This window comes from Phacochoerus africanus, chromosome 6 (genome assembly GCF_016906955.1).
Source record: "Phacochoerus africanus isolate WHEZ1 chromosome 6, ROS_Pafr_v1, whole genome shotgun sequence".
NCBI classification, from domain to species: Eukaryota; Metazoa; Chordata; class Mammalia; order Artiodactyla; family Suidae; genus Phacochoerus; species Phacochoerus africanus.
In genome coordinates this window covers 20508014-20531431 of record NC_062549.1, presented here as the reverse complement: position 1 = coordinate 20531431, position 23418 = coordinate 20508014, and the positions used below count along the sequence as shown (strand labels likewise).

The 23418-nt window shown below is 41.2% G+C and overlaps 1 protein-coding gene across 1 annotated transcript in view; it reads right to left on the bottom strand.

Moving 5' to 3' along the window:
- Nucleotides 1-4762: 4762 nt before the first annotated feature.
- Nucleotides 4763-23418, bottom strand: part of SAMD12 (sterile alpha motif domain containing 12) — a 428710-nt gene continuing 410054 nt past the window's right edge. Inside the window, exon 5 of the mRNA XM_047783375.1 lies at nucleotides 4763-13234. Coding sequence (XP_047639331.1) covers nucleotides 13212-13234 — 23 coding nt within the window. The 3' untranslated portion in view covers nucleotides 4763-13211. The remainder of the gene's footprint in view (nucleotides 13235-23418) is intronic.

Here is a 23418-nt window from a genome sequence, read left to right as displayed (position 1 = left end):
CAGCTGTAGCTCTGATTCTACCCCTAGCCTGGGAACTTCCATATGCTGCACATGCAGCCCTAATAAAAAGCAAAATATATATAGTTCTGGGTTGAGCCCCTAATTTAATTTTTGCACTGAATGTCATTAAAAGAAGAATACCAAAAATGTCAAGCTTGATATAATTGTTCATTTTTTTTAAAAAAATTCTTTGAATGACGCCTTTCTTCCTAGCTCCATTGTGTCCAAGAATCATTTTTTAAAAGATTTTTGGCTTAATCAATAAAATCAACACCTGTTCATGTCTGTGAGGTTACCAACTGTCGTCTGTGTACTTGAGTGATTGCTCAAATTGTGGTCCAAGTTCTTGTTTCCTTTAAAAATTTCCCATAATACTTGTGAGACAAAATCATGTGACATAAAAAGTCTTCAGTCTTTAGAAGAATAAGGTAGAGTGGAGTGGAACTTCTAGATTTTTAAATGTGTGTTAATTTCTATTTAAAAGCAACATTGGAGATAAGGGATTTCCATTTGTGGCTCAGCAGGTTAAGAACCCAATATGGTGTCTGTAAGGGTACCGGTTCAATCCCTGGCCTCACTCAGTGAGTTAAGAAACCAGTTTTGTCACAAGTTGTGGCATAGTTGCAGATGCATCTTGGATGCAATATTTCTGTGGTGTAGGCCAGCAGCTGCAGCTCTGATTCACCCCCTAGCCTGGGAACTTCCATATGCTGCAGGTGTGGCCATAAGAAGAAAAAAAAGTATTAGAGTAGTACAAAATTATACTTAGACTTACAATTTTGTGCTAAATGGACATGGGAGCCCATCTGTGTCAAACCCCTAGTATTTCAAAATAGAAGATTAAAATCCAGAGTTATGTGAGACTTGGCCAAAGTTACATTGCTGTTTTCCCTTCTCCCATCCATGGCTAGTGGCAGGGTTATGCAATAGGCTCAAAGGTTGACTATGTAGTGCTTCATAATTAATAGAAGTGAGCAGATTTGTTTTTGGTCCATTTTCTGGCCCTTAGGCCTCCATCACTGACTAGAGGACCCATATTTTGCACTCTCTTATTTCCTGAGGGGTGTTGTACTCACCTGATTGAGATAATATATTATCACCAAGCTGACGATCAATTAGCACAGCATTTTCAAAAGTGCCTGTCCCATGGACCATTCGCTGGTATCCTCTGGGGGAATATAGATGATGCTTGAATGAATTTTGAAAATGCTGTACTAAAGAAATATATAATTATAACCTGCAAGATTAGTCTCAGAGCCTTTAATACGCTAATATGCATCACGTGTGTCTAGTAGTGGAGGAAATAGATCATATTTTCAGAGCTTATTCCACAAGAAACATTCTTGCATCTCTCTTGAAATCCCAGCATCTGAGAATGACTGAGGCTTAAGTTATTATCCTTCCAGAGATATTTGCATTTTCATAAGGGATTCTTTCTTTTTTTCTTTCTTTTTTGGCCACACCCACAGCATATGGAAGTTCCCAGGACAGAGATGGAATCCAAGATGCAACTGTAACCTACACCACAGCTGTGGCAACGCCAGATCCTTAACCCACTGCATTAGGCTGGATACCAAACCTGCACTGCCTCAGAGACAATGCAGCATCCTTAACCCATTGTGCACAGTAGGAACTCCTTATAAGGGATACTTATTCCTTTTTTTTTTTTAATTGAGCTCCTTGTTTCTGTACCTTAGGGTGTAAAATCTTAAGGCAGAGAAAAATGTCATTCATCTCTAAGTCACCATCACTTAATCCAGTACCATGCACAGTTCCTGGCATACAGAACAAATAGCACAAGATCCATTTATGAATATTAAATAAAAAAGATTTCAATCTCCATATGGCTTCCATTCTGGAGATGGAATCTGAGCCATCAATGACAACCACAATTGTTACTCTTCATTTTTGGGTCATCTATTCTACAGTTCTGGGGCAAGAGTTATTATGAAAAATCGATGGAGAAAATTATTCAGAACAATATTGTATTATCACATTCTTTCCCCTCCTTTGCTCACTAAAGGAAAGTTAATGTTTACTAGCTTTTGTGAGGTAGAATCAGGGCGATAGGTATAGAAAAACAGAGCTGGAAAAGCAAACATGGAAAAAGTTCCATGGAAAAGGACTGAGAGTTAGAAGAGAACAATGGAGATGGGAGAAAAGCAAGTGTAGACCAGAAGCAGAAAAGTCTAGTGGCTGGGAGAGTTCTTGGTTTTTTTGGGGGGGGGGCGGTGGGCAAAGGAGAAAGATTTGGTCTAAGGAAGAGAAGCATCTGTCTGTAGGTGGATGATGAGGATGGTGTAGATGGGAAGGAGGATTTTGAAGATATTTTCTGTTTAACACAGACTCACACTCTTTTTTTTGGAGTACACTTTCTGCTTTGGAAGTTGCCGAAGGGCAAAATAAAACGTGGAGTTATTTTCGTATATATTTTTTATTCCCCTCTTGGACGTCCCTCTAGAGACTGGGCAACGGGAGACCTAATACTATTCAGGTTACACTGCCAAAAAGGATAGGGACACGAGAGAAAAAGAGGAACCTAGGAATTTTGTTTCTCATGAGAAGGGAGACATCTTCACTTGTGAAACAACTCTATACAGTTTTCATTATCCACTCCCCCTTTACAAATCCCCAGTTGCATACAAAAACAGAAGAAGGTGGTTGTCTTAATTCAGGCTCCTATTTTAGTTGATTTTTATCAATGTATGTACAAAATCAAGAAAGGTAATGGAAAGCTCTTTTACACTGTATTTCTATATGTCATAAGAATAGATTGATGTGAAAGAAATTAGTGTCTAATAATTTCATAGTCACCATAAGAAACCTCAGCTGTGGACAGCTTTCTCTGGAACAAAAGATCTGGCACCACAGAGTATGTTTCGTAGCCCCCATGAAGGAATTTTATACGATTCGGAATCATCCTAGGTCAACAATAATTTTGATGGTGAACTTCTCATGACATCACTGTCCTTGGTCCAAAGATGGCCACCACATTTACCCAGGTAAGTATGAGTTTGCAAAATGATGAGGTGACAGGAAAGACCTCCTGGTACTGGCAAAGTGGTACCTAGGGGACTCTGCCTACCTTTGGCTTGGGTTACCTAGAGCTAGGTTACCTGCTACCAAAAGCTTTTAGCCACCCCAGGAAACACGTCTGGCTTTAGTCTTTACTACTGAGTTCAATTTGCTTAACGAAGTGTTAGTAACAGTTACTAGGCTCAGTAGAAAGGAGAGGAATAAGCTGGGAAGAATGTGGCACCAAGTTTAATTCAGATCCCCTAACGTTTGTTGAGCAACTATTATGTACCAAGAGATGTGGAAATGAACACAGATGAGTGTCCTGTCCTACAGAGATGTGAAAGAAATGAGAAGGGTAAAATGGGTTAGAAGAGAGAGACTAAGATGGGAAAAGGGAGAGAGAAGGAGATGAGATAGAGGCAGAGAAAAGAATAAAGAGAAAAACACAGACTGGGCAGTAAGTTAAAGTCAGAGAACTGACAGAGGGAAAAGGAAGGAAATGATAAGAGACAAACAAGAGACAGAATGGTCAGAAATGATCCAAGAAAAGCCAAGGCAAGGACAATGTGGAGTTCATATGGCTCTCTCTAGTTTTACATCTTCTAAAAATGTTAACTGACAGAAACGTGCCCCATTTTCCATGTTCCTGACTTGTATGAATAGAAAGTGGGAGAAAATTGTGCTTCTAGAGCAACAGGGTATGCAGACAGACTTAGTAAGTCAGTAAACTAAAACTAAAAGCTTATCACAGGTTTTGCTTTTGGAAATCTTTTCCAGGGGATAAAACCCCCCAATCTCCCCAAACTAGATTCTCAGTAAACACATAATAATAATAAAAAAGGGCAGTGAGTGTTTTCTTTCTTTTTCCTGCGGTTGACATGTGCTTTTCCCTTTCTGGGAAGGAAGTGTTTCTCTAGTACAAGTTGAGGCAATTCATCATATTGAGTAAAATCACCGTGGCTCTAAGTACTCATGACCATGTCTCCTTGAGAAAGGGAAGGGTGAAAATTGTAGTTTGGAGCAGATAAAACGGACTATTGTTTATATTTGCTCCATCTATTACTCAGTGGATTTTTTTTTTTCATTTGAAGGGAAAATGTTGGTGTCTTTTAAATACATGGTTGAGAGTGGAGAATATTCAAATGTTTGCTGAGCTAGAGAACCAGTGTCTAATCCCAGATCTCCCAGGCAGGTGTTACTTGAAGGCATTTCAATTGATAAAATACAGACAGGTGACACTTGGTCATCACCTGCGAGAGATGGAGATGGAGGTGCTGGGAAGTGCCACCAATCATGCTATTATAAGCTCTTAAGACTCTCTGGGGGTGAGAGCAAATTGGTGGGCCAAGATCTGTGGTCCCACTTCTTCCCATGGTGTTAGCATATCTGCGGATGAAGAGAACTGTGTCTTTTGCCCAGCTGTGCTCAGCACTAAAGCGTTCAACAGTAATAGCCATCGTGCTGGTGGGATGTGGTGCTGGGGGAATTCTGTGTGCTGGAAGCTGGAGGGAGGCCACCAATTCATTCCACATATATTATTTCTCCAGGAAACACAGCATAATTGAGGACAATTTTCCACCCTGAATTGCATCATTAGCTAACACAGGGAAAATGAAATGCTGTTAACTTTCCCTTTTCTTCTGCAAAGCTGATGAGCTGAAGAAAATAGAAATGAAAAGTTTAATGTAATTTTTTCCCAAGGATCTATGTTGAAAATCAGAATCAAAACACTTTTACACGGTAATAGAAATCCCACATTTTAATACATCGCCATGCACATAAGGAATCAAGTAATGTTGAATACAAAATAGTCAAATATACAAAATGATAAAGCAGATTTTTCAAGCCTGATAGAGATCATGCTCACAGATACAAGGGGGCAAAAATCTGTACAGTTGCATTTCTATCAATTTAAAAAGAGTCATGCCCCCCCCCCCAAAACTCTTTTTGAGGACAACCCAAAACACAAGGAAACATTATAAGAAAATGTAAAGGAGACCCAAAGGGAATTGGCAAGTTGACAGCTGCTTAAGATATGGAAATTGGTATTTCAAAATTGTGGTGCCTAGTAATTCCTACGTTTAGAGAAAAAAGTTTCTAAACTTGGTATGCCCTGGAAATGCAGGGCACTAAAATGAACATCCAACAGAAAAGGCACTCTTATTTTACCACATAACCGGCTTGTGTCCTCCTAAGTCTAGTCTTGGGAATTTTTCTAGGGTGCATAGAGGGAGAAAAACCACAGTTGTGGGCAATGAATAAGGAAAATATTTAATTAACCACTCAGGGGACTAAGAGAATTCAGACTGCTGGTTTAACTACTCACTTAAGGATGCTATAAACATGTCTACGATCTACGTAGGCTTTTGTGTTACAAAATGTGCTTTTATAGCCATGTTTGTTAGTGTCTGCAAAACAGTGAACTAGGTTTTTTTGTTTGTTTGTTTGTTTTGTTTTTTGTGCAGGATTTTTCCCCCTCTCATACTCAATTGAGAGCCCTGGTCTCACATGCAATTCACATTGTCTCATTTTTCTTCCTCTTTCTTTCCTAGCACAAAGACTAATATATGGCAGCTCATCAAGGAAGTTCGATGTGGCTCTCTGCTTCCTGTGACCCTCAATTTGTCAACTTCATGGGCCGTCTTCAACCCCGGGGACTGGCAATCTTCACCTGCACTGAGCTCCGCCCGGCTAGTGCTCTAAACCTTTGGGAGGTGATGTGGGGATGAATGGGCACCTTGACCATGAGCTTTGTAGACCCACCGCCATGTATTGGGTGTGCATTCAGAATGCTGATTGGTAACTTTCTTATTTTACTTTTCAAAATTCCAGAATGGAATCTCAGTAATAAGAGCTATGAAGGGAAGGCATAAACAAAAGAAAAGGGCTCACTGACAAAAGCCAATAGCCCAGCTCACCAGGATGAATACACAGATTTGGGTGGTACAGCATAGCTTCTCCCCTTTGCTCATTTTGGCCTCCCAAAAACCCTGTCTGCTAAGATGGAACAGGGAGCATCCAAAACAGATGAGCAGAGGCCCAGAGAGACAGGCAGTTTCCCCTTAGTTCAAGTTCATATTCTCGAATTCAAAACGTCTTCCCCATATATGGAATGGAGGAGTAACGGGGACCTACTGTGCAGCACAGGGAAATCTGCTCAACACGCTGTAGTGACCTATATAGGAAAAGAATCTGAAAAGGAACAGACACGTGTATATAGGTAGCTGAGTCCCTTTGCTGTACACCTGAAACTAACGCAACATTGCAAATTCAACTATACTCCGATAAACATTTTCAAAGACCAAAGAAAGCCATCTTCTCATTTATCAGAGCAGTGCCAGTCTCTCCAGAGTCCTAAGAATAACTCAAGTATAGAAACCACAATAGATCAATATTTTCTTTTCTTGGGTACTTTTTACTGCTAATATGTAATTTTGTTACAATATCGATCTTTTCTAAAATTTTGTGTACAGCTATTTAATTTAGTACCTCATGATATTAGTTGGATTAACTGGAACTACAGCAAGTATGATGTAACAAACAAGAGTTTCAGTTGAATTCGTTTCAAAACATTTGTGCTGGCTCGGCTCTTCAGCAGACTAGTTGCTTCTGTGCCAATCACGACTGAGGCTTAGAGGGCACAGTCAAGAACCTGGCATTGTTCAGCTCTCTGTAACGTGGAGGTTCACTGGCTAACTGAGGGCTCCTCAAACATGGCCTTGTAAGGATAGCATTTTTCTACTGGTGAAGGAAAGGGAGGAGTGGAGAACTCACGCAGAGCCTCAGAGAGCCTTACGGTGCCCTTCCTGTAAGTTTAAGCAAGTGGAATCCCAACCACCCCCAACGGGGGCCAACACTCCCCGAAGAAGCTGCTGCTTCTAGAAAGAGAAGGGTGCTCTGAGGTGAGACCCGAATGACAATGAAAAAACAAAGATTCCAGAGTTCAAATAGGAATATCCCTTCCCTTGTTTCTCTTTAAAGTTTCCACCTATAAACAGGGGCCTTCTGATGTGAAAAAATACCTGGTTCTGTACTTCAGAACCTCTGCGGCTGGTACCAAAGGAAATTTTTTTGGTCTTCTCTTGATGCACGGAATGGGAACGTGGCATAGACTTTGTCGAAAGTTGTGACAGAGTTAGTGTGTAGCCCCTGATGCAAACACATTAACATAGAGGATGCAGGTGGAAAAAAAAATGCTGTGGATATATATCTAAAGAATTGGAATTGATTTAGGGATCACATAATCCAGAATCAAGGCAGTCCTTGATTCAAATCCCATTTTTGGAATTATGCATGAATAGGGAGTCTGTTTAGACACTTCCAAAGGTATCTTCATGATATTTGTGTTGCTTGAGAGGGAGGCCAGGCTGACCTCTGGGGAGATGGGAGAAGTCCAACATCGGTTTTTGGAAGGGCACAGGAGCAATCACCAAGGCATTTAATAACCAGTGATTTTTTCTCCAAGGTTATGTCGCAAAGTCAATTCCCCCACCCCAAGAGAAGTCATGATCTAATGAGTACGAATCTCATTTTAGAACTTTTTTTAGAGTAAAGCATATGAATCCATTTTTATAGAAAATGGGGGGTCGGGTCGGGGATGGTAATTAGATACGATCACCGGAAACAGATCTGTGTGCTTTGGCACATGAATCTGGCTTAGGATTCCATGTGTAGTGGTTGTGTGCGTGCTGGCGTGGCAAGGCCATGGGAAGGCAGCCCGTTTATTTCCCTTGATCCAAATGACTGAAACTTAAAAGGCTATAAACAATGCAGAAGGCAACCAGCAGAGTCATCAGGGTCTTAAAGAGTTTAGGTGCTAGCATCTCTAAAGTTGGATTAATATAACAGTTGCCTTGTTTGCATCAGAGGGCTGTTTCTATTTCTGTGCTTCAGGCAAAAAGATCTGGGTCGAAGAGCCTTTCTAAGGCTTCTGTAAATGTTTGAGGTTTGGAAAACAACAACAGCAAAACAAGCAATGAAACGATGGAAACCCCAAACCACTGGCTTCAAAATGTGAAAAGGAATTGCATAATCAGAATTAATGTCTAAATAGCTGTAACACTTAATGTCAACCAGTCACCTGCAAAGCAATGCAAGTCACATGGCTACTTTGAAATTTTATTAGGTGTATGTTGTTGGTGCCTTCGAGCGCTTGATATAATTGGGAGCCTCTGAAGTAAGGATGCTTGGGGCTCTGAAAGGCTTTAAAATAGCCCAACGTGGCATGGGAAAGTCCAGATTTACAAAGCCTCTGCTACCCCTTTTCTGTTGTTCTGTGGACATTATGTCTCAGTCTGTGTGGCTGGGAAGGAGGTCTGAAACCAGCCCTTTCCTCCATGGCACTTCTCCTCTAGATTTGTCATGGGCAAACTGCACTCTAAATATGTTAGATCTCTGTGCTTGTCCTCCTTGCCCAGAATTTTCCCTGCAGGGCCAAGATGATGGCCAGAAGAAAGCCTGTACTGATACCATCCTCCTAGCCAATTTCCCAAATGAGAATCCCTAGAGAAAGCTTGATTTGGTTCCTTTTATTAAAGGGTGGCCAAACCTCCCTGTGCAACTGGCCAGTTTTTCAAGCTTCCCACAGGTGGTTAGCTTTCAAAAGAAGCCTCCTTGGAAGGTATATAGGTATTACGTATAACTGATTCACTTTGCTGTACACCTGAAACTAATGCAACTTTGTTAAGTCAATGAGACCCCCATAAAATTTATTTAAAAACATTTTAAAAAATGAAGCCTTCTTGCCTCTTTACTAGAGGCAGAAGTCACCAGAATAAAGTAATGGAAATGCAGCCCTCTCTGACCTTGAAGCTGCGCAGCGGAGCCAGGGATCACTCACATTGATAAAGCAGAATTCATAAGACAGTTCTCTGGCTACAGGATTAGATGCACATCTAAAGAGACAAAGGGACAGGACCTGCTAGTCTTTGAAACACAGTCCCCAGCTGTGCCCAAGCAGCTGCATCTCCCAGGCCGTCTGTCCTTCCTCGTGAGTCGCGGGTCTTGTTTTGATTACTGCAGTGACCGGCCACTCTCCAGAGGATGAGAATTCCTGCCCAGTGTGGTCTGGGCATCAAGCTTTCACCCAGATCAAGCTCAACAAGGACTTATTAGTCAGAACTGGTAAGAAAGGGGACGACTATGTTTTTCTGTTTGGGTTCTTTGTGGAATACTTGAAATCTGCCCAAGGAACTATGTCATGAGAAGAAAGAGATTAAGAGGAAAAAAAAAACACACCTCACAAAACAAAGCAAGAAAGTGAAGTGGAGAGGGTTGTGGAAGAGGTGAATAAAACTGCCTTTAAGGCATAAAGGAATTGATGTCATTTTCAAAGATTAGACTTTTAAAAAGAGACCATGGCAGCTTTAAGTCTAGTTGTCAAGTAACAAAATTACTTGAATGGAGAGGAAAACAGTACAAAGAATGAAGCCGCTGAAGCACTGAAAGAGGAGGTTTTGGTAAAATGAAAGTGCTAAGGGGGTCTTGAAAACTTTTCCTTTGTGAGACTTCCATTGTTCCGCGCCAAAATCGATTATGTGACATTTGCAGACAAAGAAAACATTTGCAAGGAACAAGGGGGTACGCCCATTAGAAGTTTTAATCCTTCCATTATATTCTCACGTAAGGTTGATATCCCTTTTCCCCTTGAAGGTTAAAAACCAGGAAGGAGTCCCTCAGATCTAAGGACTATTAGCCACTGTCCGAGCAACTGAGAAGGGACTCTGGAGGGAACCCGGGGTTATTTCCCTGTACTCTGGAGGTAGAAGTCCAGGGGGCGGTTACACACCTCACAGAGGCTGCTGCAGAGACTTGAAGATGAGCCACGCCCACAAGAAAGCTGATAGGGTCTCTTGCCCCCCTAGGTAGGCTTAATCTACTGAAGGGATTTGCTTTTTACTGAGGCAGGACCACTGATGCTTTGCATATTTAAATTCAGCTCTGGAGCTGGAACAATTTATCCCCTGGGTACCCCTCAAGAGTCTGATAATTATTCATTTCGGCTCACTCCCAAGAGTGACTTTCCTGAACAAGCGTGTGTGTGTGTGTGGGGGGGGGGGGGGGGGACAGCCTTTAAATAAAAGGTGCAGCCTGGGTTTAAGGAAAAGTTCAGCATCCACAGTTTACAGCCCTTAGTCGTCAAAATATTTATCCCCTACCTTCCTGTCTCCTGCTTTCCATTAAACAAAACTCACCACAGCCATCTCTGCACTTCTAGGAGGTAAAACGTCCTACATATATCTTGGGAAGAAGGTACAGCACAGCAGGAAGTAACCATGGGTAACTGTGGATCAATGCATAACAAAGAATCCCAAGGCTGTGAAGGAAATCATTTCTCTATTTTGCTGGTTTAGCTTGTAACTGCTCAGATTATAGGCCACCACGTTTCCAAAACTATGCCCCCAAATGATTTCAAACTGAGGTTGACAGTTTGGAAAATAGTAGTAGCTCACATGCAAATATGTGGTATGTGCCAGGAATTAAGGCATTTTTAGAGACACCATCTTCAATGGGGCTCTTTCATTGTTTCCATCTTTGCCTTCTCCCATCTCCATCTTCAGCCATCATCTTTTAATCATTGTCCAGCACATTTGTGACTCAAAAAAAGCTATAAAACTCTACTCATGTTCAGAACATATTTTGCAAATGCCAAAGTAAGGATGAACCATCATCATCATATCATGAACATCTGCCCCATAAAGCATGTCCAGTTTTCTAAGGGTGTTAACAGTAGTTCTCAGAGCACCCCCAGCTAAACCAGTTCATTCCCAGTTACAATGTCTCGGCACCTGGCAGTAGTTCATTTGAATTCCTCAGGCCCAATTCTGTGTCCCCAGGACCAGTCATAGAATTGGGGCTTCCCAGAATCCAGTATCATGAGGAATGGCTCTACCTGTAAAACGGATGGACAAGTGGGCAGGGTGGATATTAAAGGAAGCAACTGAACATTGCTTGGGGGAGCTCTTACCACCTAAATCTGGGCACTAGAAGGGTTGGCTATACATGAAGGGTGTGAATATATGGCCTGCCTCCTCTTCCTCTCCTGCCCACTTCCTCAGCAAGGGCACTGCCTGCAAAGTGTTGAGCCTGTGCATTTGCACACAAGTTACACTGGTAGGAGAAAACACTGTCTGAATTCAGTCTTCATTGTAGAAAAGGTGGGCTGGAGTTGGTGTTTGGGAGGAAGAGCTAACATAAAGGCAGGGGAGTCTACCTTGTATACTGTTGCTGCCCCTGCACAGTGCATGGCACATGGTAGGTGCTCAATAAACGCTCGCTGGATAAAGAAAGGAAGAAATGAGAGATTAGAAGGAGCTCTGTCATGGGAATTGAACCTCATGTGATGGGCAGTGAGACTGAGGTGGCCAGCCAGGGTTTGGCCCCCTAATTTTGGATTTGTAAAGAATGATGGTCTGCTGGGGGCCTGATGGTCCTGATGCCAACCCACCCAAGGGCCAGATCTTGGCAGTGACCTGAGCTCCTCCGAGTTCCCTCTGGGAAGCCCCTTGTTTGGCACTGCAGCCCTCAGGCCTTGTGGTGAGTCATCTCGCTGGGTGACTCACCCAGTCACATTTGGAGCTTTCATTCCTTCCCTGTCACGTTTCCAAATCTCAGGCAGGGGCGTTTTCCAATGGGCTGTGCATTTCCTGATATCCCCAGGGGAGGCAAGATGTGGGGAGAACAGACAATGAGTGCGTGTCTGGTGACCCTTTAAAATGCCGAGCTTGCTTGTGCTGGCAGGTCCCAGGTTTGTTACATTCACTTAAAGAAATGTTCCCGATGCCTGCCGGTCCCAGGCTGGGACTGTGGGCCTTCAGAACACACTGTGCTGAGGCTGTGGTTCAGTCAACTTTACATTTTCAGGAAAAAAAAAAAATGCTAAAGCATGATGTAGGATGCGTCTACAGGGACAATTCTCTAATACCTAAAGACAAGCAATAACTGAGTTGACCCGTTTCCTAGGACTGTGCTTTGTTGTAAAACAGAGTAAAAAAAAAAAATTAGTGGCATGTAGAACCCCAGAAAGAATTAAAAGGGACTAGTAGCTTCTCTACTGAGGAAGAAATCTAGTGTGGGATTGGAACCTCTTGCTTTTCCAGACATGCAGGGGGTCACTTGCTGCTTTTACTCTTCAGAGCTGTGATCGAACCTTGACCTAGAAAGTTTTCCAAAGTGTTAAAGTCAGACTGCACAGGGAAACTGCAACTTCGCTGCCCTCACCATCGACCCAATATAGTCTATGATCAAAAGATGGCCACCCCCTTCCTTTTTTTGAATGAACGCGTCTACAGAATGAAAGAATATGTACATTGGCCAAAGAGAGGCCTCCTGTGTGTGAGTGTTTGCATGTGCACGTGGCCAGTTGTGCCCAGGTTAAGAGGAAACAAGAGGTAAGAGAGTACCACCTCCAGGCTCACCTCTCCTTCCCTTTGGTGCTCTAAGAAATCCAGCTGTTCAGCCAAGGGTCAAGAGATTAAGTCTAACAGTATTATGGCCATGTTTCACCATCTACCACAAACAGCCAGGGCTGTGCCAGGAGTGGAGTCTTGTCTTGGACAGTCTGAGCCAGAAATAGGACAAGATTTACAAAAAGAAAGAAGAAAAGACTCGGTTGTCTCACATGTATCGAACGTGTGGATTCGTTTCCGTGTAGTGTTGTCATGTAAAGTGCTTAAGAGTTGGACAAAATGCCTTTAGACGCCGTAACTAACACAATCAAGACATGTTTACATTCCTACCAGGGCCTAATATTGTGAACACTTCCACTGAGACTGCAGAACTGCTGTAATTTTTTTTTTCTAACACATCATGCCATCTGCACACATAATAAAATAATCCAGTAGTTGCCATGCTAAAACAGGACTTCTAGTGAAGGGCACAGACAGCTCCCCGAGGGAGCTTGAGTTATGCACAGTGATGAAAACTGGAAGCTATTTTCCAGCTAATGGTCTGCCAATGACCACTTGGAACAAGTTGGCACTGTATATTATGCACCTCATTTAAAAACCCATAGCAAACTAAGACTTTCCAAAGCCCATAATCTTGACCGAATTTTTTTTTTTTTCCAGTTAATCCAGTTAATCTGTCAATGCTCCAAGGATATCTTCTGGCAGCATCAAGAGTTCATCTTTCTGTGAGGAACAGGCCATGTTCATATCGACTGGCAGGACAGCAGCTTGGAAGGCTAACCATGTTTATGGAGAACCCTCGGTTGAGGCTGCAAGAGGAAAAAGAAGAAAACATGATAAGCTAGTTCCTTCTACTTCCATATACTGATGTAGAGTTAATAATCCTATTCAAACAAACCTTAGCATCCTCAGGTCAAAGAGAAAGCTCTAGTGCAGGTAACAGTTATTCAACTCCAAGATGAACTTCTGGTGGCTTGGATTCTTGGATTTTTTTTTTTCTTCTCTTCTCCCAGAGCATGGAAGATATCCATCTCAGGAAGAGGTGAAGTTGCATGATGCCTGGAACTGGCACGCAGCCCCATGACAAGGCTGTGGTTTGGGAAATTATTTCACAAAGGATGGGGTTTCACGCATTTACTTGATCTGGAACAAGATCAGATTGGAGATGGTGTGGAAGCATTTTTCTGGGGGTGGGGGGAATTGAGTGGAGGGAGTTTCCTTCTTCATTAAGAAGCTTTCCTAGGACAAAACCTAGAAGGAAATACTGGAAGCAGTACAGGTATAGAGGACCTGAGTTGGCTAGTTGAAGAGTCAGAATGGCTGAGCAGGTTGGCAACTAGTTAGACAACGTCATTAAAATTTGACCAGACTGAACTGTTTGAATGGCAACCTTGTTTTTGACCTTGGGAATGCTGGGACAGATTTGTCTAATTTTTCCAACTTTTTTTTATATAATGATTTTTATATATTTTTTTCATTATAGCTGCTTTACAGTGTTCTGTCAATTTTCTACTGTACCGTATGGTGACCCAGTTACACATACATGTATAGATTCTTTTTTCTCACATTATCATGCTCCATCATAAGTGACTAGATATAGCTCCCAGTGCTACACAGCAGGAACTCATTGTCCAACTTTTTAGTTCCTAATTTTCCTATGATTTTATCTCACCACTCCTGACAGATCCTTATAATTCACAGGTCTTCATTAATTAGTTAATAAAAGAGCACAGCTGACTGTTTTGCTCAGAAAAATATCAATATTAGTTTTATTTAATACATAAAACTAGTCAGCAATGGAGAGGAAGTAAGAGTTCTCAATGTCAAAAAAAAAAAAAAAAAAAGACTACCTAGGTTTTAAAACTGGCTTTTCAAAACATGAGAGGATGCATACTTTCTAGGTAAATGTTTCACTAAAACTTGGTATTTTGGGGGAGTTCCCACTGTGGCTCAGTGCAAACAAATCTGACTAATATCCACAAGGATTCGGGTTTGATCCCTCGCCTTGCTCAGTGGGTTAAGGAATAGGCGTTGCTGTGAGCTGTGATGTAGGTTGCAGGCTCAACTCAGATCTGGTATTGCTGTGGCTGTGGCATAGGCTGGCAGCTGCAGCTCCAATCTGACCACTAGCCTGGGAACTTCCATATGCTGCAAGTGTGGCCCTAAGAAGCAAAAAAAAAAAAAAAAAAAATCCCCCCCCCACCAAAAAAAACGCCCCCAAAACTTGGTATTTTTGAGACAATGCAAGAACGAAAGTAAGGTACTATTTAAGTGTATTCAATATAAAATAATATACACTACTAACAAGGTTTAATAAAAGTAGAATACTAACATATTGCGGATGGCAGGGCAAACTGGAAAAATAATGACAATTTATTTGAAAACTATTAAAAATTCACATTCATTGACCCAGTGCTCCCATTCTAGGACCGTATCTGAAGGAAAGAGTCTTAAAAAAGTGAAAGAAGCTAAATGCACAAATATGCAACCTGGAGGTTATTTATAATAGTAGAAAAATTAGAAAATAACCAGTCTCCTATTGTTGAAAATTTAGGTTAAGTAAATTATGGTACATTAACATGATGGATGATTACATGGTCATTAAAGTAATAATTATAATGATTATGTAGCAACATGGTGAACAGCTGTGATATACTGCAGTGTAAAACTTACACATACGTATAGAAAAGAAATGTGAGGGAAATGGTGTAGGCTTTAGGATTTTTTTATTGCTTTCATAATTTTTCTAAAAGAACAACAAAAATTAGGTTCATAAAAGTGCAACTTTGACCCAGGAGCTCTGACTAATAACTAAAGTATCCACAGTTATTTTCATTCACTAATACTACTTAGAAAATAAATATTTATAATTTCATTACATGATAGCACACCAGTATTATTAAAGGGAATTAAAAACTGACACAGGTAAATATCTTTCATCTAAGCCAAACTGCAAGGGAGCAGGACAGCTGGAATAACAGATTTCTAGGAATCTGACACTGTATACCAGCACTGAGACTTTTGCTAAAATCAGCTCTGGAAAGTGTGTGACCTTGGAAAAGCATTATTAAGAATAACCTAAATGTAAAAAGTAAACTTCAGAAGTGAATCATGATAAGAAAGAGTAAACGCCAATTAATGACTCTGCCTTTGGATCCTGAGTCAGGAGGTGATACCTAGGTTTATCACAGTTGCTATTTCTCCAAATAACCATGTCTTCCACATGGACCTCTAAGAGCTGATGCAAAGCAGACATGCCTAATTTTAGCATATACCACAATCATGGACATAAGCTGAGTCCATGAGACTTTAAAGGTCTTTCACCTGTGGTACTCCAGAACAGTTCTCAGGATAGACAGAATTATCCCCATTTTGTGGATGAGAAAATTGAGGCCCGGGGCATTATTCATCCAAGGTCATACTGCTAGTGAGGGTCAAATCTGTATTCAGACTTAGCTGTGTCCCATTCTAGTGACAGGGACAAATATATCAAGTATAAGCATTCAGAATATTTTCCATTCTCCTATCTTCCAGGTAGGATTCTGTGTACATCCACAAGCCCAGTCAGCACAGTGAAGGGCTCCACTGCGCAGGGAAGAAATCTGGTGGCTACGTTAGTTCACATTAGAAAGACGGAGATATTAGAAGAGAGAGCTGCTCCTACAAGACCTGAAAGTACACAGAAGTAGAGGCCACAGAGAGACAAACTTGGGGTGTGAGGAGTGATGTAGGAGATCCAGGGTGATGGCTGCCCTAGGAGTGAGACCTTGAGAAGTGGGATGGCCTGAGAGAAGAGTGTGGATGGCCTGATGCCACCTGGACCATCTTTCCATGCAATCAGTATTTACTACTCTTTGATGCTTTTGTAGTTAGTTGTGTTTCCTGTGAATGTGTCACCATGGTGAGCGGGCTTTAGGTGGGAGCAAGAGGTCCCTGTTTACTCAGGTTGTCTATGCAAGGGGTGTGCCCAGTACAAAGCTTGAACCACTGGCTTTTATCATAGATATGAAGTGATGGGTTCTGCCGTTATCACTTGGTTAGAGTTTTTTTTTTTTTTTTTTTTACATGCAACAGGAATCATGGCTTTTACATACATGCCATCGGGTATGTAAAAGCTCTATGAAGTCAAAATATAAAAACAGCAATTTGTATTAGATGGCTCTGGCTCTTTATATTTTTGTTTTTGTGTTTTTAGAATTGCAATATAGTTGATTTACAATATTGTGCTAATTCTAGGTGTACTGTAGTGATTCATATTTTTTTGCAGATTCCATTCCATTCCACAGATTATTACAAAATACTGATATAAGTCCCATTCTATATAGTAAATCCTTATTGCCTTTCTATTTTATGTATAGTAGTTTGTTAATCCTATATTTCTAATTTGTCCCTGTTTCTCTCCCCTTTGGAAACCATAAATTTGCTTCTCATGTCTGTGAATATGCTTGTTTTGTACATACATTCATTTGTGTTATTTCTTGGATTCCATATATAAGTGATATCACATGGTATTTGTCTTTGTCTTATTTCACTAATCATTATATTCTCTAGGTCCATCCATGTCTCTATAAATGGCAATATTTCATTCTTTCTGAAGCTGAGTAACATTCCACTGTGTGTGTGTGTGTGTGTGTGTGTGTGTGTGTGTGTATCTTCCTAAACCAACTGTCTGTTGATGGGCATTTGGGCGGCTTCCAAGTCTTGGATATTAAAATAGTGTTTCTATGAACACTGGAGCACATGTATCTTTTTGAATTAGAGTTTTCATTTTTTCCCAGATATATACCCAGGAGTGGGATTGCTGGATCATATGGTAACTCTATATGTTTTCTGAGGAACCTCCATACTGTTTTCTATGGTGGCTGCATCAATTTACATTCCCACCAATAGCATAGGAGGGTTTCTTTTTCTCCACACCCTCTCTAGCATTTATTATTTGTAGACTTTTATATGATAGCCATTCTGACCAACGTTAGGTGATACTTCATTGTGATTTTGATTTGTAATTTTTCAATAATCAGCGATGTTGAACATCTTTTCATGTTCCTGTGGGCCATCTGTATATCTTTGGAGAAATGTCTATTTGGTTTTTCTGCTAATTTTTTTTTTATTGAGTTATATGTTGGTGTTGAGTTTTATGAACTGTTTATATATTTTGGAGTAAATCCTTGTCAGCTGTATCATTTGCAATTATTTTTTCCCATTCCATAGGTTGTCTTTTGGTTTTATTTATGGTTTACTTTGCTGTGCAAAAGCTTTTAAGTTTGACTAGGTCCCATTTGTTTATTTCTCCTTTTATTTCTTTTGCTTTGGAAGACTAATATAAGAAAACATTGCCATAATTTATGTCAAAGAACTTTTGCCTGTGTTCTCTTCTCAGAGTTTTCTGGTGTCATGTCTTATTTTTAGGTCTTTAACGTATTTTGAGTTTAATCTATTTTGCATATGGTGTAAGGGAATGTTCTAATTTCATTGCTTTACATGTAACTATCCAGCTTTCTCAACACCTCTTGTTTTTTTAAATTTTTTAAATTGTTATTTCCCCAATACAATTTTCTTTCTACTGTACCGCATGGTGACCCAGTTACACGTACATATATATATTCTTTTTTCTCCCATTATCATGCTCCATCATAAGTGACTAGACATAGTTCTCAGTGCTACACAGTAGGCTCTCATTGCTAATCCATTCCAAAAGCAATAGTTTGCATCTATTAACCCCCAGAGACTGTCTTTTCTCCTTGTATTTTTGCCTCTTTTGTCAATATTAATTGACTGTAGGTGTAAGGGTTTATGTCTGGGCTGTCTATTCTGTCCCATTGGTCTATGAGTCTGTTTTTGAGCCAATACCATGTTGTTTGATTAATATAGCTTTGTAGTATAGTCTGAAGCCTGAAAGGGTTATACTTATAGCTTTGTTCTCTCCCCCCCACACCTCAGGATTTTTCTGGCAGTTCTGGTTTTTTTTTTTTTTTTTGTGGTTCCATATAAATCTGAGGATTATTTGTTCTAGTTCTTTGAAAAAGTTCATGAGTTTTTTGATAAAGGTTGTATTAAATCTGGAGATTGCTTTGGGTAGTATGGCCATTTTAACAACATTCCAAGAGTATGGGATATCTTTCCACTTCTTTGTACCATCTACGATCTCCTCCATCAATACTTTAGTTTTCACAGTATAGGTCTTTCACCTCCTTGGTTACATTTATTCCTAGGTATTTTATTCTTTTTGATATGATTTAAAATGGGATATTTTTTTTACTTTCTCCTCTGGTATTTCATTATTTGTTTATAGAAACATAAAAGATTTCTGTATATTAATCTCACATCCTGATACATTCCTGAAATCATTTATTAGTTCTAACAGGTGTGGCGACTTTAGGGTTCTTTACATACAGTATCAAGCCATCTGAAAATAGTGATTTTCACCTCTTGCCTTCCAATCTGGACAACTTTCATTTATTTTTCTGGTCTGATTGCTATGCCTAGGATTTCCAATACTATGTTAAACAGAAGTGGCAAGATTGGTCATCCTCTTCCTGTTGCTGAATTTAGCAGGAAGCTCTTCAGCTTCCTACCAGAGTATTTTGTCAGCTGTGGGTTTGTTATAAATGGTAGATGGCTCTGGATCTTTAAAGGGGGAAGGAAGAGCATGGTACAGTTTCACCTGTCCATCCTAAGGGCTTCATATCCCAGACAACCTCTAGCTCCTCATATGTACTAAGTTATTTACAGCTTTTGCTCAACCTTTCCTTCTGATTGGATGAATTCTTTTACACCCTCACACACTAGTGAACACCCATTACTCTGTTTTTCAAGATTGCTTCAAGTGTCACATTCTTTACGAAGCCTTCTCTCCCTCTAGAAACAGCTGACAACTTATCCTTGGATGCCAGCATGGCATCGTAAGTGTTTACCAGCAAACCCACCATTCTATTTTAATGTGTCCATCATCTCCTCCTAAATTTTTTGAAGGTGGTACCACGTCTTAACTGTCATGTATCTTCCTAATGTAAAGTGCAGTGCCAAGTATACAGAAAGTGCTTCTTAATAAATAGTTGTAAAATAATGAAGACAGGAATGATGTTGGAGAAGAAGAGTGTTTCCCCCTCTCTCCTTTTCAGGGCTTAATTCAGTACCTAATTTTACCTGAATTACTTGAATCTGCATATAGGGAGGGGGTTGTTCCTATTTCTTTCTCTACATCTAAGGATTGTTCCAGGAACATGTACATCCCAGAACTGGCCATATATGGATTTGCAGCTAACCAACAGTAACAAGCCCTTTCTCAAATCTTTTTTCAATGGGTCCACATTACTAGTTTAGACATTCTGGAAACCAATCACCTGTTCAGTTCAATAGCTTCAGAGTCCAAGATGAATAGGATGCATTAGAGTCCAGTGATTAAAGAGTGTGGGGTTCTGGAGTCAGGCAGATCTGGTTGATATCTAAGGCTCACCACTTCCAGCTGTATGATGTTAGAAACATGAATTTTTCCAAACATCAATGCCTTCACCTTTAACATGGTGATGATAATCCCCACCTCACTGGGTTGCTGTAATGATGAAATGGGCTCATACAAAAAGTACTTTGCATAGTATCTGGCAAATAGTCAATATTTGCTAAGTGATGGCTATTATTTTTTATTAATATTATTGTCACAACGTTCTAAAATTCCCTAGAGAAACTAGAGATAGAAATAGGTCAATGCACTAATGCCACAGCTGGGGGCCAGGAAACAGAAATAACATGGCCCGAAGGGCAAGCCTTTGCACCCGCCAGTGACAGATAATACTCTTCTCGCCTGCCAAGGCCACAGTCGACACACGCTGGCTTCCACTCTCACCCAGATTATTGCAGACGCCAACAGGCAGTCCTGTGATAGAGTTCACAGCAGACACTTCAAAGGCTAGGAGAAGCTGGCCTGGGAGGCAAAGGCCAGCTTGGCAGAGGATTCTAGAACAGATCTGGAATGGACTGTGTCCAGTGCCACCTGCCCCACTCCAGCCACAAGGGTGTATTTGGGAAAGAAGAAAAGAAAAGTGGGTTAAGAAAGCAAGTTCCTAAACTCCAACAGGAATGTGGGACACAAAACCAGTAGCTGTGTTTGTATAAAAGAACACTCATCACGAAGTTCCTGTTGTGGCTCAGCGGTAACAAACTTGACTAGGATCCATCAGGATGCAGGTTCGATCCCTGGCCTTGTTCAGTGGAACGGGGATCCGGCGTTGCCATGAGCTGTGGTGTAGGTCACAGATGCGGCTTGGATCTGGTGTTGCTGTGGCTGTGGTGTAGGCCAGCAGCTGCAGCTCGGATTCAACCCCTAGCCTGGGAATATTCATATGCCTCGAGTGCAGCCCAAAAAAGCAAAGAAAAAAAAAAAAGAATGCTCATCAAATGTGAACCCTATCTAAGTGCCTTAAATAAGAGGTCTGACCTAGAGAAAGTTGGTAAATTTCTATCTAACAATCTAAAACCTGTTCTATGTTTAGAGCAGTGGTTCTCAACTGGGTGCAACTGGGAACCCCCTCTGGCAATGTCAGGAGACATTTTTGGTTGTCACAGTTTAGGAGGTGCTCTTGGCATCTAGTAGGTAGAGGCCAAGGACCCTGCTCAACATCCTGGAATGCATGGGACAGACCCTCACTTCAAAGAATTATCCAGCTCAAAATGTCAATAGCGCTGAGGCTGGTTTAAAGGATACAGGTCCTTGTTTATCTTCTATTGCTGGTTGTGAGCCAAATATATCATTCCCGGAATAGGCCAAGATAAAAACCAACTTAAGTGTGCCTCTTGTGTATACAAGAAACCAGGCTGATTTCAAACCTCACTCCCCTCTTCTCTTCATCATTTGCTCATTTTATTTGATTTTATATTCAATGTAATCAAAACCTCTAATACTAAATCATTTCTAACTTTTAGAACCCTCAAAGGCATACCATTATCATCATCAAGATGGGAAGATTTAAACAGGTATGCTCAATTAATTAATTAGTATGTCCAAAAGAAGTTAGGAGATAAAAGAAGGACAAGGGAGGATTTATGTGGCAATAAAACTCGACTCTGCTAACCAGCCCTTTGGTGGAAGAAGTCACATGTGTTGTCAGTGCACTGTTTTCATTTCTGCTACTACCTGCGCCCTGATAGTTTGGAGGAGGGGGTTGCCTGCCTCCTGAGAATGCACTGAAGAAATTGATGCTAGAACCCTGACTGCATGAAGATGGAGACCAGAAACCAGGTATCAGGATAGCAGAGGACTTGGGTTAAGAGCAATAAAAGAGATGACACATGCAAACTAGTCTGTAACTTCTCATCACCCCGAGTAAACTGGAGACCACGATGGCTCTGTGATGGCTAATTTTATGTGTCAATGTGCCTGGGCCATGGGGTGGCCAGATATTTGATGAAACATTATTCTGGGTGTGTCTGGGAGAGTGTTTCTGGAAGAGATTAACATTTGACTGAGTAAAGCAAATTGCTCTCTCTACCGTGGGTGGTCCCTGTCCAAACAATTGAAAGCCTCGGTAGAATAAAAGGCTGAGTAAGGGGGAATTCACTCATGTTTGATGAGGGATATCAGTTCTCCTGTCTTTAGACTTGGCCTCAGACTTGAACTTAAATTATCAGCTTGCCTGGGGCTGCAGCTTGCAGAACGTGGGCCTTCTCAGCCTTCAAAATTGTGAGTCATTCCTTATAGTAAATTAGTTTATCTATCTGTCTATCTATCTATCATCTTTAGATAGATCGATCAGTCCATTTATCTATGACATATGTTGATATATATGACTATATATAATATGAAAATATATATCTCTCCAGTAGCTCCTGTTGGCTCTGTTTCTGGGGATAACATCGACTAACACAGAGTCTATAGACCACAACTACTGTAATACTAAGCATTGTCAGTAACCAGGTACTTACTATATGGCGAATAACATGCTAAGAATCTGTCCATTTTGCAGCAACCTGAGGAAGTAGATACCATGGTCTCACTCTACAGAAGAAGACGAAGGTCAGGTTTGGGGGTAATAAATGACCTAAGACACCTTCTGGCCAGGCTGTGACCCTTGCTCTGGTTATGACATCTTAGGGGCTTATTGACTCCACCGCTGCTAAGCAGACACCAAGATCCCAAGGCCTCCCTGGGAAGATTTTCAGGCAATCGTTTCTACCCGGACGGGGTAGGAAGGTCTCGGCTTCCATCTCCCACCCTCTCAGCCTCGATTTTATGGCTTCCATTAGAATGTGATGGGCTCCTGATACTAAAAGGAGCTGGCTTTGCTGTCCTCATTGGCTTCACTTGCTGCCTCTCTCTAGGGAGTTTGAGGTTTCAGGAGATGGGTGAAACTCTCTCTCTCTGTCTCTCTCTCTCTCACACATTCTGAGAGAGAGAGAGAGACAGACAGACAGAGACAGAGAGAATTCACTGTGCGAAAGCTGCCTCTCTCCTTTTCCTCACCCCTAGCGGAAATAAAAAACAAAACAAGTGATACCGGGAGTTCCCATCATGGCACAGTGGTTAACGAATCTGACTAGGAACCATGAGGTTGCAGGTTCGATCCCTGGCCTAGCTCAGTGGGTTAGGGATCCGGCGTTGCCGTGAGCTGTGGTGTAGGTCGCAGATGCGGCTCGGATCCCGAGTTGCTGTGGCTCTGGCGTAGGCTGGTGGCTACAGCTCCAATTCAACCCCTAGCCTGGGAACCTCCATATGCCATGGGAGTGGCCCTAGAAAAGGCAAAAAGACAGAAACAAACAAACAAAAAAAGCAAGTGATACTGTATTCGTTTCTTTACTGCTCTATTCCAAATAAGACTGCTAGTCTACACCAGGAGGCTCAAGAGCCTCTCAGAAATTGACTCTGGTTCCTATGGGTTCAGTTGAGTCTCTGGATTCCAGGGTTTTAAGACCTCTGTCATTTCAGCCTGAGGTTTGCAAACCTGACTGCACCAGACTCACCTGGAGGAGCTTCTTAAAATTTTATTTTTTTACCTAGCCT